The 15,543-nt window shown below is 41.9% G+C and overlaps 1 protein-coding gene across 1 annotated transcript in view; it reads right to left on the reverse strand.

Annotated features, from left to right (window-relative positions):
• Positions 1–12,784: 12,784 nt before the first annotated feature.
• Positions 12,785–15,543, reverse strand: part of LOC111231538 (glutamate receptor ionotropic, NMDA 2B-like) — a 79,033-nt gene continuing 76,274 nt past the window's right edge. Inside the window, exons 14-15 of the mRNA XM_022758673.1 lie at positions 14,262–15,264; positions 12,785–13,262 (exon numbers count right to left, since the gene is read on the reverse strand). Of these exons, the coding sequence (XP_022614394.1) occupies positions 12,856–13,262; positions 14,262–15,264 (1,410 nt within the window). The 3' untranslated portion in view covers positions 12,785–12,855. The remainder of the gene's footprint in view (positions 13,263–14,261; positions 15,265–15,543) is intronic.

The raw sequence follows: 15,543 nt of genomic DNA on the forward strand, positions 1-15,543 counted from the left end.
ACAGTCACGCTATTTTTACTTAAATAAAGTATTAAAAGTAAAAGTACTTAAAACGTAGATTAAACTGTATATCTAAGTGTAAATATTTTTGAATTGTTATGACTGACACCATTCAATGTAACTGGGGGAGGAGCTAAGAATTTTTTTTTTTATTATTATTCTATTATTCTCATTCCCCAAGAAACTGAATTGAAGAAGAACTGAAGTAACTTGTCATATATAAATCCTGATCAGCAGTGTGACTACAGCTTTCAAAAGAAAATACTGAAATGCAATATTATAATATAATACCTCTGCAATGCTGAAGTAGTAACATTATTTTAAAGAAGCATATTTTCTCTATCTCACCTGCAGAATTCGAAAAGAATTAAGTGTTGTGGAAGGTGCGTAGAGGCTCTGAGCTGCAATGCTTTTGTGAGGGTAAAGGGCAGATGGTGGGAAGCAGACACAGATGAAAAAGGTCCATAACTCAAGTTTTGAGGAGAAGATAGTACATTACTTTAGAAACTCGATCCTGTAGCACAGCCAGAGCGCAGCCCCTGACATACATATACCTGTTTGTTCCATAAAGAGGAGGGGTGAAGAGGAGGAGAGACCAAAAACAAAAGGTAAATAATATGAAATAAGAGGATGTTCCACACATCTGGAAGCAGATGGATGTCATAGTGTGTGTGTGTGTGTGTGTGTGTGTGTGTGTGTGTGTGTGTGTGTGTGTGTGTGTGTGTGTGTATGTGTGTGTGTGTGTGTGTGTGTGTGTGTGTGTGTGTGTTGGGGGTGTAAAGGTACAACATCAGCTCTCCACAAATGAAGAATTTTTTAAGCCTCTCTGCTCTGGACGTGCTACACTCTCTTCATAATTAGATTACAGCTGTGAGCTGAGGGTGGAGAAAGCATCAGAGAAAATAAGAGAAAAAGGGGAGGAAATAAGAGGAAAAGACCAGGGCAGTGACAGAGTGGAGAGGCGAGGGAAGCAGAGGCATCTGCTATTCAAACTGTCTCTGCGAAGGATTTCCTGCTGAGACTTTGAAGCATCATCATCATCATCATTTCAACTCGTGAGTATCGACTCATTTGCTCATTCTTCATGTTTCCAGCTCGTGGTACTTCTACCAGTGAAGTGTGGTTTCTGCAAAGTTACAGATATAATCATTGCATCATCACAGCAGAGGGACACTGGTTTGTCGTTTGATTTCTCAGTGTTGTTGATGTGTTTTACCAGATGTGGAACAAGCTGTTTCAGATTATTGTTCAGCTAATTTTCACTGTGCCTTTGATCAGCCTCCAAATTTTTAGCCCCTGAAAACATGTTTAATACCTCAACAATGAGTCATTGGCTTAGTATTGTCCAGTATGATTCACAGACTTTGTCATATGGATGTAATCCTGCTTTTTTTTTTTAGTTGTCCTCTTTTCTTGGTCTCCTCTCTTCACATCCTCTCTTTTATTTATTTATTTTGTATGATTTTTCCACTCAAACCTGGAGTCATGGGATTAGTGTTAAAAAAGAAAAAAAAAGAAAGATTGAAAAACTTGCTTTATTTTGCCAGTATGACTAGTCATACTGGCTGTTTCCTTCAGATCTAATGGATTTTTTTTTAAGTTAAACAGGTCACAAGACTTTTTGTCTCACAACCAGTCCCTTGATCAAGTGTAGTTGTAATCAAAGTGTTTATTTATTGATCTACTGATGGCTTTAAAGTCTTGAAGGCTCCTCTACCACCTGTACAAAGACAATCACACAGTGGTGGAGGAAGTTTTCAATACTTTACTCAAGCAAAAGAAGAAATAACACAATGTGAAATATGCTCCATCATAACTAAAAGTCCTCTATTTAAAATCCAACCTCAGTACACATACTGGAGAAGAAGCAACAAGTAGAAACTAAAACTAAAGCTCTGAATATTAAGGATGGTCCTTTCTGGAGCGTTATGTTACTGTGTTATTGTGTTATTGTATTACTATCATATATGCATCAATTTGTAAACAGCATTTTCGCTTAGTTTTAAGTAAAAGTAGAGATCATCTGCAGTAATCTACATTTCACACGTTTTGTGTCAAATCTAAATCTGTAAAGTTGGTGAAACTGTCAAATAGCCTTAGTGTAGTGGAGTCAAAAGTACAATATTTCCCAATTGTTTCTTTTTCTTTGTTTTGCAATTGCCTTTCCTTCCTTTATCATTTTATTTAATGTAGAGGTCTTGACTGAGTTCTGACTCTCCTGCAAAGGCTTATATTTACTTTTAATTCACATATATATGAGTATTTGTAGATATAAGTGTGTCTGTATGTTATCTTTGTATATATATCATATATAACTGTTATATTATTATATCCATCATTAGCAGCACTTTACAGTTTGATCTCATTTTAAAAGCGTTATAAACAGCAGGTTAGTTTAATTTATAATGATGCATCTTATTTAACAAACTACTGTATGTTATGTATATAAAATCTGAAAAGTGACATGTAACAACTATTAAATAAATGGAGTTGTACAAAGTACAAAGTGGCAGAAAATTTAAAAACTCAATTAGTTCATACTTACTCAAGTACTTGAGTAAATACACTGAGTTACTTTCCACCACTGGATACAGATGTGTGTGCACATGTGTATGCTGCTGAGTCACATGAGTGCACATGAAGCCTGTGTTTCATTACTTTCATTTCCATCTGATGCTCTGTCTGATTTTTATTAATCTCTCCATTAACACAAATGAAGGTTTGTTTTTTCCGCTTTTCTTCTTCTTTTTTTTTTCTCTTTTTTTTTTAAAGTGGGGTGTGTGTCAGCTCGTCATGGCCCCTCCTTCTCTTTTGGTGTTGCTGATGGTGGTTGCCATGGTAACTGGGGCCCGCGCAGCCAGCGAGGAGAATGAACTGGATTATGGATACTGGAACTACAGAGAGGGAGGTAAATCATGAGTCTCTGTTTGATCCCTGATGTTTTAAAGATAAGGGGCCTGTAAATCGCTGAGTGACAAAATGTCTGAAGTTGTGAATTTTAAGAATAATTCATTGGTGAAATGAATGAAATAAAAACAATTTAAGAAACTGTGGAGATGAGATGTGTTTTGAACTTTAGATAATTACAACACATGTGCCTCTCTGATTTACATGATTCATTCAGGCTGTTCTCTTTTTCCTCTGTAAATCAAAGCTTGATGGTGTTAGTGTGCTGTGTGTTTTGGTTTCAGCTGACAGTGTGAATGTGGCCTCAGTGCGCAGTGTGACCAGAGTTTTAGATGCCTGGGGAAAACGCATCTTTAATGAGATCAAGACTTTGCTGCACTCACAGCCCAGCACACTGCTGCCTGACTACTCCAGGTAACTTTAAACACCTATACCTCCCTCTCTAACATCTCGCACGCTGTCTGAGCAGCCTTCGTTTGACTCACTGTGCTACACCACCTCTTTAAAGACACGTCTTTGACTTTTACATTATTTAATGGTTCCTGTTCATACTTTTATCATTACTACTTCTACTATGGCAATTAGGCATCACAGGTCTTTTTACACCCTCATGACCCAGTCTGACCTTTTTCAAACTCTTCACTGATACTGAGCCGACCTGTTAATGAAGCTTGTGTCATCTCCTCTACTTTTATATGACTTTTTTTTTTCCTTACATCCATCCTACTATATATGTTAACTGTCTTCTTCTCTTATCTTGTGCTTTTTTTTCTTTTTTTTAAAATAAAAAAACACTTTACAGGCTCAAACTTGCCCAGCAGTCTGTCAAATTTAAGCAATGTTACTGCAAGTCAGTGGTGTGATTTACTGTATCCTTTCTTCCACAGCTGTAGCTACCACTGAGGATACAGAGGTCACGTCCTCAATGTTGTTTGTGGGAGTTGGGGGATTTTAATTTGGGATGCACCAATTCAGCTTTTTTTTTCTTTCTTCTGATACCAGTGAGTATCTGCAGAAACCAAGCGCCGAGCCAAAACCTGTGCCAGTTCATTGGAATAATTTCTGTGCGAGGTAACATGAGGCCAGGGATGCTGTGCTGAGATAAAAACTGAGCCTGTAACCGGCTGTGACTGCATGGATGTAACTGATAGCAGACATTAACAAAGAAACTGTGTTTGGATTGGTGCAGCACCAGTTTCAATGAACCCAAAGAGGTGTTTACAATTTATAATCACAAACAAATTGCACATGATGGGTTATTTAAGGCCGAGTCTGAAAGAAAAGTTAAGTTCACAGAAAAGCAGAGGCTCATTCTTGAGACAACAATCTCACCACAAGGTTCATTTAGTCTTGGAGCTTTTCAATCATATCACACATCATGATCTTCATCACCAGTTGTCATGGAATTGTAGACATGCAAATTTTAAGCAATAGATCAACATTTTGGGAAATAGCCGTACACCTACTCACTTTCTTGCTGAGACAAAGAAGATTGATACCACTGGTCATTCTGTCCACTGAATATGAAGTGACAGCAGGCAGAGGGTTAACCAAACTTAGCACAAAGACTGCAAACAAGGTGAAACAGCAGAGAAATAATTAGACCTCCTGGCACCTCTAAAGCTCACAAATCAACTCAGTGTGTCTCATTTTGATTAATAAATGTGAGCAAAACATGTGGTTGTGACATCAGTATTTCTGAAATCGTGGCTACAGCCCTGATGACATTATTATCCAGCAACTGAATGAAAATGTTATGTTTCCCATTTGTTCCCAGCTGTTAAAACATTTTTTTTTCAGCTGACATATTTTTGTATCCCACACACACGGCTGAATTACAGAATGGACATATTGGCACAGAGCCTCTATCACTGTAAGACTTTTCACTGTAAATTTACAGTGATTAACTGGCAGCAGCTTCGCATGCTAAGTAGCCTACTGTATTTTTCAGTTTCTTACTGTATTTTACTGTATTATTTTTAAAGACTGAGGCACAAATTAACCACAAAGAGATTTAAAAAAAAAAAAAAAAAAAAAAGCAACAAAGAGACACAAAACGGCAACAAATGAATTCATGGCGTCGTTTTTGTGTGTCTGAGTGTGACTTCTGGTTAGTCTGTGTGTGTTGTTCCTATGTAGGAGGGGGTTTGGGTCCCTTTAGCTACATGGGGCCCGGTGTCTCATAATCCGTCCACGCCCACGCCTCAAAATGATGGAGTTGTTTTCTGAGCCTGAGCCTCCTGTGTTCGTCCTGCAGGGTGCGCCCTCTGTCCGAGTCCGTCAACGACCTGTTCAGAGAAGTCTCCCTGCTGCGCCGGCGCATCACCGAGCTCTCTCATCGCCTAGCAACGCTGGAACCGTTCCTCCGTCACCACGGCTACCGGTGGGAGGGGGAGGAGGCGGCGGCTCTGGCACCTCAGAGCCTGAAAGGAGAGGTGGCGAGACTGGCCCGATACACCCCGAGGACCGCGGTGAGGGCCAGCCCGCCTCAGGGGAGCCGGGTGGTGAGGAGGCGACGGGTGAGAGTCCTGAAGAAGGGGGGAGTGAAGCTGGTTCAGAGTGACAGATAGAGAGCGACAGAGTGGGGGGGTGGGGGGGCGTGAAGCGTGAGAAAGTTTCTGTGATATAAAGGTGATCTGCCAATATTATATAATGTATGATACCCATCTATGAACTGTATAGATTTCATTTTTGTGAAATAACATGACTTAGACACGGCTTGTCCTGTGAGATCAGGAATGAACCATTATGGTTTGTATTAGTCAAAGATATAACTCATATCTTCTTTAATAAACTTATCAGTGATTATCAGTGTTTCCCTGTCGAACTGTTTATGTCAGATTGAGTTTGAAGTCATGACACATACAGGAACACACATCTCACTCCTCCTTCTTTACCAATATGAATCTTCTTTATTATTTTACTTTTTTTAAACAGCTCCCGTGCTCTTTTCAACATTCAGTCCTGGGGAACCAACATCCTTAAAAATGTGTTTGTTTTTTTTTAAGCTTGATGTTTCATCCTTGGTCTTGAAAAATACCGGCTGACAAAAACATTCTTACTTGTTTGTTTCTTAAACTTTCAACCACATCCCATGGCCCTCTTCAACAGATGGAGTTACTTACCTCTCATGGATGCTTTAGTTGCTATTATGTGATGTTAGTCTTTCTGTTTTTCCTTCTCATTTATTGGCACATAAATAACAATGGAGTTTTTTTTAAAGTGTTCAATGTTAATGAAATAAATAGCCCAATTGGTTGTTGCTCTGGTCTGAATGAGTGGGCACTGTTCTTCCCTGTTTGTCTTGATTGACAGACAATTAAAAACTGAATATAGCCGTTATTGAGAAAAGTGGCACTGTCAAAACAGACTTTCAAAAAACGAGAACATTTTGAAATAAAAACAGCATAAACAGACATAAAAAGAAACAGTCTGAAATAAAGAGTTGTGACAACAGAGCTTCCTGTTTAAACTGTCCGCTCCTACCTAAAGTGATTTTTATTGTCAGTGATGGGGACAAAATCCAAATCCATCACTCTGTCAAAAAATTAGAAGAAAAAAACATAATTTGATACTAATCACAGGTGAAATATAGAGTGATCAGTTGGTGCACATCCAGTTATTTCTAAATGCAAAGCTAGCACAACTTTCATTCAGAGGATAGCGGGTGAGCTACGCATGCAAACATACAATTCAGCATAAATGAAGAACAACGTTTCCAATAATAAATGAATAAGGAATAAATATTCGTTTAGGTTTAAACAGAGCAATTTTGTTCATGGAAATTCATTTGAAGATCAAAAATTAAATGAACACAGCTAGGCTATGTGAACAGAACTGTTGCTATTTTTTGTATAATTAAGACCAAACTACAGGTGGTTTTTACTTTTCTTAATCCTTTAATGTGCACGTCTGTATTGTTTTAAAACAGACTTGTGAACACAACAGAAAGTGACAGTAATAGAGTATTATGTAAAATAAAGAAGGAAAAAAAATCAGTTTCACATTTCAAAGGCCATACTCCATCTAACTGATCACTTTGTCCTAAGCTACACCCAGTAACAGGAGGATGCCATGTTTTTGCCACAGGGTGTCAGTGCTCGCCTGCTGCTGTAATCAGATGTGACATTACACTGATTCATGGAGGTTTGATCTTTTTTTTTTTTTTTTTTTTACTCAGTTGAAGTCAGGTCCTCGTGGGCCCAGCAGGGGGTGCCTATTATCTTCTAACATAATTATACTGTTTGTTTGCATATGATGATCATGTGTGCGTGTGCGCATGTTGTGGGCACAGGCATCGAACTTTATGGCTTCATTAAAACTTTGCCAAGTGTTTCTACAGCAACCAGCTTCTCTCCTCTTCTACACCTCTGCTTGTCGTCCGCACCACATACTGCAGTGTGGCATGTTCCTCCTCTTCTCTTTTTATTTTTTGTTTCTCCACACTTTAACTCATTTAACTCAACCTGCATCTGCACACTCGCCACTAGTCAGTTCTCCTTTTGTTACTCTGTGATTCTCCTGCATGGGCCCCCCCCCCTGCCTCTTTTTTTCATACTGTAATCTGTACATCAACCACCACCACCCCTTCCTCCGCCTCCTCTCCTCCTCTATTTCTCTCCCTCCTTCTCTTTTTCTCTCCTCTCTACACTGCTGTGTGGGCGTTAAGCTCAGGCTGTACTTTCCATTTTGGTATTGTATTGTCAATGCATTGTTGCATCCAATCCAGTTAAGATGCTGTGGGAATACTGTATAAATCTCTCTCTCTCTCCCTGTCTTGTCTATTTCCTACCCGCCCCCCCCCCCAACCTCCCTCACCCTCCTCCCTCCCCCATCTCTGGAAAAAGAGCCAGTTGCTAGGTAACAGTTAATTGTCAAGAAGTAGTTACATGTGTTGCAATGCATCCCGAGGTTGTCGGGTTGGTGTAGGGAGTGAACGAGTAAGCAGAATAGATGGCTAAGAGAGAGAGAGAGAGAGAGAGAGAGAGAGAAGAGTGAAGACCTGAGAGTGGATTGTAGATAGGAGATAAAAAAAAAAAAAATGATTAAAAGATTATTTCTGCAGCCTCACCTTGCTCTGTGACAGTATCCACAGATGCAGATGTTCAAATCCTCACACCAAATCTATACACAAGGCATCGGTACATTTTCAAACCTGCTGGTTTCTTTAAATAACTCCTGTTGCTGGACAAGGCTTCAGAGTAAAGAGTCTGAGGAGTGAGGGGGAGTGAGGTTTTGGGGGGGACTTTGATCTCTGCTGCTCAGTGCAGTTTGCATCACTTCTCCTTTCCCTCAATATATCTCATTATTGTTTTTTGTTTTTTTGTTCTCTTCTCCCTCTCACTCCACCTTTTTATTCTCTTGCCTCTTTGGTCCACAAAAACACTTGTCCAACACGGTGAGTAACATCAATCTCATATGATGAGATTGATGTTTGTGAAAAGACAGAGAGGAACAAAAACAGATGTAATGAAAGAGCAGAAGATGACACTCAGCCACAGACATTGTCTCTGATCCACTGATGACCTATGGGACATAACAATACGATCTGTTACAACATGAACCCGGCGCATTTGAATGTCAAATATAAATAGGACGCACACAAAAGAAATCCTGTTGCTGACTGCCAACCTGTGGACACAACAAATGATAAAAATAAAAAAAATAGGCTGGAGGGAAATAAAAGAACAAGATAAACAAGTTTGTGAGTTCTTATTTTTTATTAATACTCAACACTTTTATTCCAAAGAGACAGAAGAATAATATTTCTCAGCACTTATTTTCACATTGACTGTGTTTAATCTCATTTTCAATATTACTAAATATTCAATCAAATTGGAAATACTCTCTTCACACAAGTAATTTCTCTCCATACAAAAAATGTGAGGGTGAACTAGATTTTTGTCGTATGTACATTTTTCACAATCTGTACAGCTCAGGGATGGAGTTGTTCGTCCTTCTGTGGCGAAACACAAGAACAGAACATGTAGCCAAAGAGGGAAAAAAAAGAGACTACCTGTGTAAATATGCAATAGATAATCTATTGTGCTTTCCGTGTACCAATTGATGATGGTGCTTTACAATTTTTCGTTTGAGAAAAAAACAACCGTCTAAGATGGTCTCTGACCAAATTGAAAAGGAAATAAAAACACATCAACAAACCTTAGATGTGCACCCCATGTCTGTAATAATAAATGATTGCACATATCCTGGCTTGAAGTCATTACAAAAGCAATTTTGCAAGGGGACCTACGAATCAAAGATTTATCCCAAATAGATCTATTCTCTGCCATTTTGTACAGTTTTTATCAAAAGTCCATGAGCGTGAGGTAAATTATTTACATACAGTTTTTATAATACATGTACAATAAACAGTTATCTCTCACACACACTCTGTCTCTCTTTCATATGAGCACACACAGAGGTAATCAAGCGTATGTATTCAGGCACATACAATAACAGAAATAATGAAACGTACTGAGAAATATTCAAAGAAAAAAAAATAAATAGGAAAAGTAGTTGAAATTAAATTAAAAAAGGCTTCTTCAGTGACAATGAATGTATTAAGACCTCAACCTTGTTAAAAAGCATTTACACAAACTATCAAGAAAATCGATCTTTGTATAATATTAACAATAAAAAAAGTTTTCTATCCTAGTGAAAATTTTTAATCAATTTAGCCATATTTATTTGAGTATAATCAAAATTTAGACTGTTAGATTTGTGTCTTCTCTTGCACAAACAAGCACACACACGCACACACACTTACAGTACTACATGGATCATCAGTACCAATGAAATTGATAAAACTCCAAATATCGTTCAAAAACACCCATTTTCTTGGGCTTCAAAAGTTAAGAGTTATAAAACAGAAAGAAAGAAACTAAGAGTATACATGCAAGTCCTTACAAACGCCTTAGTATCATACATACTGACTTGTCAACCAAGAGAAGGAAAGTCTTCTGGAGTTTTGACTGGGATGTACAAGAAAACTAAATGTTAGATCCATTCAGTCAGATTGTGCTTAGATATTAGAATTTGGTTTGGCAAGATGATTTAAAGTCAAGTTTGAGTGACAGTAAATAACTGAAAATAGAGAATGGTTGTCTTAAATATTAACTTATAGTATTAGAAATGCTGAGGAGGGCTGTAAATTAAAGAAAACACAAATTATTCTTGTCTTTATATTGTGTCAGAGCAGTGTGATCTGTGTGTCTGATGTTGTGGACTTGAGAGTCGCCTATTGATGAAAATCACTTGGAGTCCATCATTAACAAAGGCAACAAAATGTACCAGCTGTTTTTAGGACGTTGTTTACCTTCCTCTTTATTCTTACTCTCCACAGACAGTTTCCTTTTGACACAATCCACACAAGACCTTGGACCTGAGGGCAACTTCTTTCCTTCATCAAAATCTCAGCATGTGAAAGAGATTATGGTCCAGTGGAGGGAGAAATCAAGGTTACAGTACATACTGAGACTGTTTCTGTGTGTTCTGTGTGGTGAAAATGTGAGTTTGGGCAACGTGGTGGGAAAATGATAACTGAGTGCACAGAGGGGTGGGCTGAAATTTAACTAGCTGTCCTGTTAGGACTGCAAGGCAGTAACTTTAAGGAATAGTTCCTTTCTTTCTGAGAGTTAGATGAGATAACTGATACCGCGTTCATATTTCTCCATTAACTATGAAGCTACAGCCAGCAGCCGGTTAGCTTTAGCTTAGCACAAAGACTGGAAACGGGGGAACAACTAGCCCGCCTCTGTCCACAGGTGCCTTCCAACAGACGGTGTAAAAATGTGTAGGTTGTGGTTGTGCTGACTATTTCTGATTGGTCGAAAACATCTTGTACATGACCCCCAGAAAAAACCACAACCAGTCGTTTTTACACTACACAACATATAACATGGTGGTTTTTAGTACCTCCGGACACAGCCTTGCTACATGTTTCCCTGTTTCCAGTTTTTTATGCTAAGCTAAGCTACACAGCTACTAGCAGTAGCTTCATATTTAACAAACAGATATAAGACTGTTATTGATCTTCTCCTTTAATTCCCCACAACAAAGCTAATAAGCTTATTTCCCAAAATGTTGAACTACTCCTTTACTTAGCAGGGGGACTGCTCTGTAGCTGTATAGTGAGTACACATTTCTCACTTCTTATGCTTTCCACCCCATTTCTAAGGTAGAAACGAAAGGCTGTGTACCAGTGTGGTTGAAGTTATGAACCTGTTGTGGTCCCTCTGAAGCAGAAGAAAAGTGTTAACAACTGGAACTCCTCGCAATCACTCAAATACTCAAACACTCATCACCATCTAATACAGCAGGCAGGGCTTATAGCCGCAATCATGAAATAATTAACGCGTCTCACGCTAAGAGTCCATTGTCCGTGTCCTCATCCTGAGCGGGAAAACCGTCACGGCCAATTGAGTCAGACCTGATCAAACGCCATGAGAGCAACAAGCAGACATTAAATGTGATTTACTTGTATTTAATGGATAGTTGGATCCTGGGTCATCAGTTATGAGGTGGTGAGGTGATAAAGCTCGTTGAGCTTTATTAAAAAATAAAAAAATAAATAAAAAAAAAGATTTAAAGGAAATTGACTTGCAGTTAGATTAACTGTGGAGTTAATAGTACAAGAAGATATATGTTATTTCTTCACATACAGCAGCACGCCTCCATCTTACCTGACTTTTGGGGGGAACAGGAATGTTTGTTTATCATGGCACGTGTGGTTTTAACCCTTATAATCCTGCTGTTGGTTACTTTTATTGTTTCGGGGGGTCAATGTAGGAATTTAAGCTTCCTCGACTGCAGCAGCTTTTGTTGTGTATCACAACATCTGTTAGATGCTTAAAAGCCTGTTACACTCATGAAACTCGACTATCATATCAGACTTTTTCAGGTGTGTTTTCACTCAGGTCAGGTGACTAATTGTTTGGAGGTGGATCTGTCTACCAACAGAAGAGATCGTATGAGTAGAAAATCAGTATTAATCCTTTAAGGCACATCCAGCTCAAAATGTGAGACCCATTTGGTGCTGCCAAGCAGAAAAACGAGAGGAAATGGCAAATCAGTATGATGATGTTGCTTCTGCAGCTGAAAGAAAAACCTTCTTTGCAAATTTATAAGTACATAGAATGTACTCAGCAAGTCATGCCTTTCACATACACTTCACAGCACTCAAAAGTAAGAAAAGTAAAAAAAAGCAAACATGAATAATTAATAGCAAAGAAGAGTCCAAATTACAGGAACTTCAAAAAGATCCAAACTGACAACCGGTGTACCAGCCTCCTGTAATATTGGTAAGCTAAGAAAGAATTAACATCATACAAATATGTAACATGAACTATTTAAATAAATAAATAAAATTTAAAAACAATCCAAACCGATCATCATTAAACACTAGAATAATATTCAATAATATTATTAACATTATCAATACAATTATTATTAGTTTACCCTGTTACTTCAACAGAAGTGTTGATTTCTCATTCATGATTGTATTTCCGTTGCTAAACAAAATGTTTGTTTTGGTGTTAAGGAACTGCAGGAGGGAGGGAAAGACAATGAGCATGTGACGAGAGCAGAGACTGGAGATTTTATTTCACTTTTTTCCCCTCCATCCCTCCCTCCCTCCCTTCCTATCTTTCCATGAGCGTCGGAGCAGCACCAGAATCCTCTCTTCTCATTAAAAACTTGCCTCCCGCCGGACTTCACCACAGCTTAGCCTGCAGTGGCCTCTGTGCATCGTCCAAATTCTTTCCATTTAGTGGAGTGAGACCAACACGCACTGTATCGTGTCTCCTCATTCTCTTCACACAGAGAGGTCATCAGCCTGAGCCGTTTCTCTCTTTTTTTTTTTGCCTCTGTATGTTTCTCTCCGTCCGCCTCCTTTTCTTCACCCACTTCATCTTCCCTCTCTCTCTCTTTCTTCCTCCGTCTTCACCCTCAGACGTCTGATTCAATGCTGGAGAGCTTTTCATAAACATGTCCATTGCTGGCACCGTTGAAGGGTCTCTGTCCCTGCCCCAAACCTAACGTGTCCCTGCCCCCAGGCAGTAGCTTGTTGCCCCCGTGGTGGTTCCCCATGGGCCCTCCCACCCCGCCCAGACACAGCTCTTTGGGGAACCTGGGGGCCACATTGGAGATCACCCCAGCTGTGGCGGACGCAGGCAAATAGGAAGTTGCTCCCATGGAGCCGCGGAAGTCCCCTCCTCCTCGGCTGTTGTTGAGAAGTTGCTGCTGCTGCTGCTGTTGCTGCGTCTGTGGCTTTTTGATGTAGTACGGTTTGGCACCGTGTAATAGACACTGGTCGTCGCCGAAGGTTGGGATGAAGGGGTTCTGGTTCACCTTATCTGGGTAGAGAGATTTAGACAAGGAGTAAGTCCCGGCCCCTCTGCTACCACCACCACCACCACCACCACAGCCCCCACCTCCCATCATAGCTCTATCTCTGTCCCTCAGGTCTCTCTCCCCAACCGACCGCCGATGCAACCCACCTTCGCCTCCTCGGAACAAACTGAAGGAGGAGCCTCCTTTCGCCCTGTCGCCACCTATTCCCCCAAACATGGGGGACTCCCTGTCACCTGCATACCTCTCAAACATTTGAGCATAAGGGCTGGGGCCCTCCATGAAGCGGTCTTTGTCTTTCAAGCTCACACTTCGGGGTTGGGGAAACTCCCCCCCAATGCCCCCGCCAGCCCCTCCCATGCGGCCTGCCCCCTCCCTCTGCAGGTCCACAAATGTGTCATACGAGTGTTGCCTCCTTAACACCCTCCCACCCGGCCCTAGCTTCCTGCGCTGTGCCTGAGTTTGTGTTTGGCTGGGTCCTACGCTACTCTTCCCTCCCGGGAACATCATGTTATTATCCTCGCTGATGTTGTAAAGGTTGCTCGGCTGCATCTTACAGGAGTCGCAGCGTTTGCAGGAAGCGGAGCTGGGGCGACTGCTGCTCCCCCCAACTCCGCTAGCTGGGCACGCGCCGCCGCCTCCTCCTACACCTCCGCCGTGGTGACACACACTGTGGCAGTTACGACACTCCCAGTCACCGCCGGCTATGCCCCCCCCTCCTAGCCCAGAAACCCCCTTCTCCCAGCAGGTGTGGGCCTGCTGTCCTGCTGACACCGAGCCCATCCCACCTTTACACTCTGGCTTCTTGCCTTTACCTTTGAGGAAGTCTTCCACAGGCACTAGGCTTTTACAGATACCACCACCGCTACCACCGCCCACACCGCTTCCTCCACTTCCACCCTCTTGCTCCCACTTGGCCTTGCCCTCCTTGGAGCGGAACTGGTCCGCATAGAAATCCCTCAGGTTCTCTTTGTCTTTGCGGAATAAGTAAGGTGAAGAATTACCCCCTCCTCCTCCCCTCTTCCGCTCCAGGGGAGGTGAGACCGTGCGGTGTGCCAGGGGCCCGTGGGGGAAGTGGTGGTGGACGGTGTGGTGGTGGGGTCTCCTCCTGAGGCCGCTCAGCTCTATCTCGTCCTGCTCCCGTCTGCACTTGGCCGAGGCTGGCCTCTTTTTCAGGCTGTCCCTGTACTGCTTACGCCGCTTGGCGTTGCCCTCCAGGTTGCCGTAGGTGACAGTGTGGGTGGAGATATCCGATACATCAGAGCGAATGTTCCCATCGTCACCCCCTGAGCCCCCCCCGCCCCCACCACAGTACCTGTCATGACCCCCGATGAGCCCTGTGCTGGATGCGCCTCCTTTGAAAGAAAACCTGCCGTACACATTGTTTCCCTTGAACCCACCCTGATTGGAATCCGCAGGGGTGTGGCCAGCGATCAGGTCAAATTTATTGGTATTCCTGTGAGTCATGGATGGGCGGGGCTGGGTTGTAAAGATGGGCGCTACCCCTCCCCCTAAACTGTCACAATCGAACATGCCCCCCTCCAACGAGCTAGCGCTGCCTAAACTACGCGGCCTATTAGGCGGGGGGCCGGACATACCCAGAGCCGAGGCCGGGTGGTGGTGCCGGTAATGGTCCTGGTACAGGTTGCTGTCCTTCAGGGGCAAGTTGCCAAAAGTTCTCTCCACCTCGCTGATGTAGTCACTGAACATGTTGTCCTCTGGCATGTAAGGAGGCGCAGACTTGCAGTCTACAGGGTGACCTACCAGGCTGCGCCGGTGCTCCTGGATATCATAGATAGCAGACTCACGACCGCTGTGGCTGTACTCCAGAGCGGCGTGCGGAGAGCCGTTAATGCCTGGGACGGCGGTCATATCCTTGGCAGTGCGGAGCAACCGCAGGATGTTGGAGTGGGTGTTGTTCATGTTCTTCTTCATGGTGGCCGAAGGTGAGTCTATGGTTGACTTGTTTTCCTCAATTTGTACCCCATGGATGCAGCTGTAGATACCCTGGAGTGTGACAATTAGAGGAAAAGGGAGGTAGAGAGAGAAAAAGAGGGTGAGACAGGCCATGGGAGGAAGAAAGAAGAAGAAGAACGAGAGTGGTAGAGTATGAAGCTCAAGTGAGAGAGAAACAACAGTAAAACTCGTGGCAGTAGTAAGGAGTCAAGAACCAGAACGGATTTAATGATAGAGAGACGGAGCCAGACACAAGACACATAAACAGACAGAGAGAGAGAGAGAGAGAGAGAGAGAGAGAGAGAGAGAGAGAGAGAGAGAGAGAGACAG

This window comes from Seriola dumerili, unplaced genomic scaffold (genome assembly GCF_002260705.1).
Source record: "Seriola dumerili isolate Sdu_G_001 unplaced genomic scaffold, Sdu_1.0 BDQW01000302.1, whole genome shotgun sequence".
In the NCBI taxonomy this organism is placed as follows: Eukaryota; Metazoa; Chordata; class Actinopteri; order Carangiformes; family Carangidae; genus Seriola; species Seriola dumerili.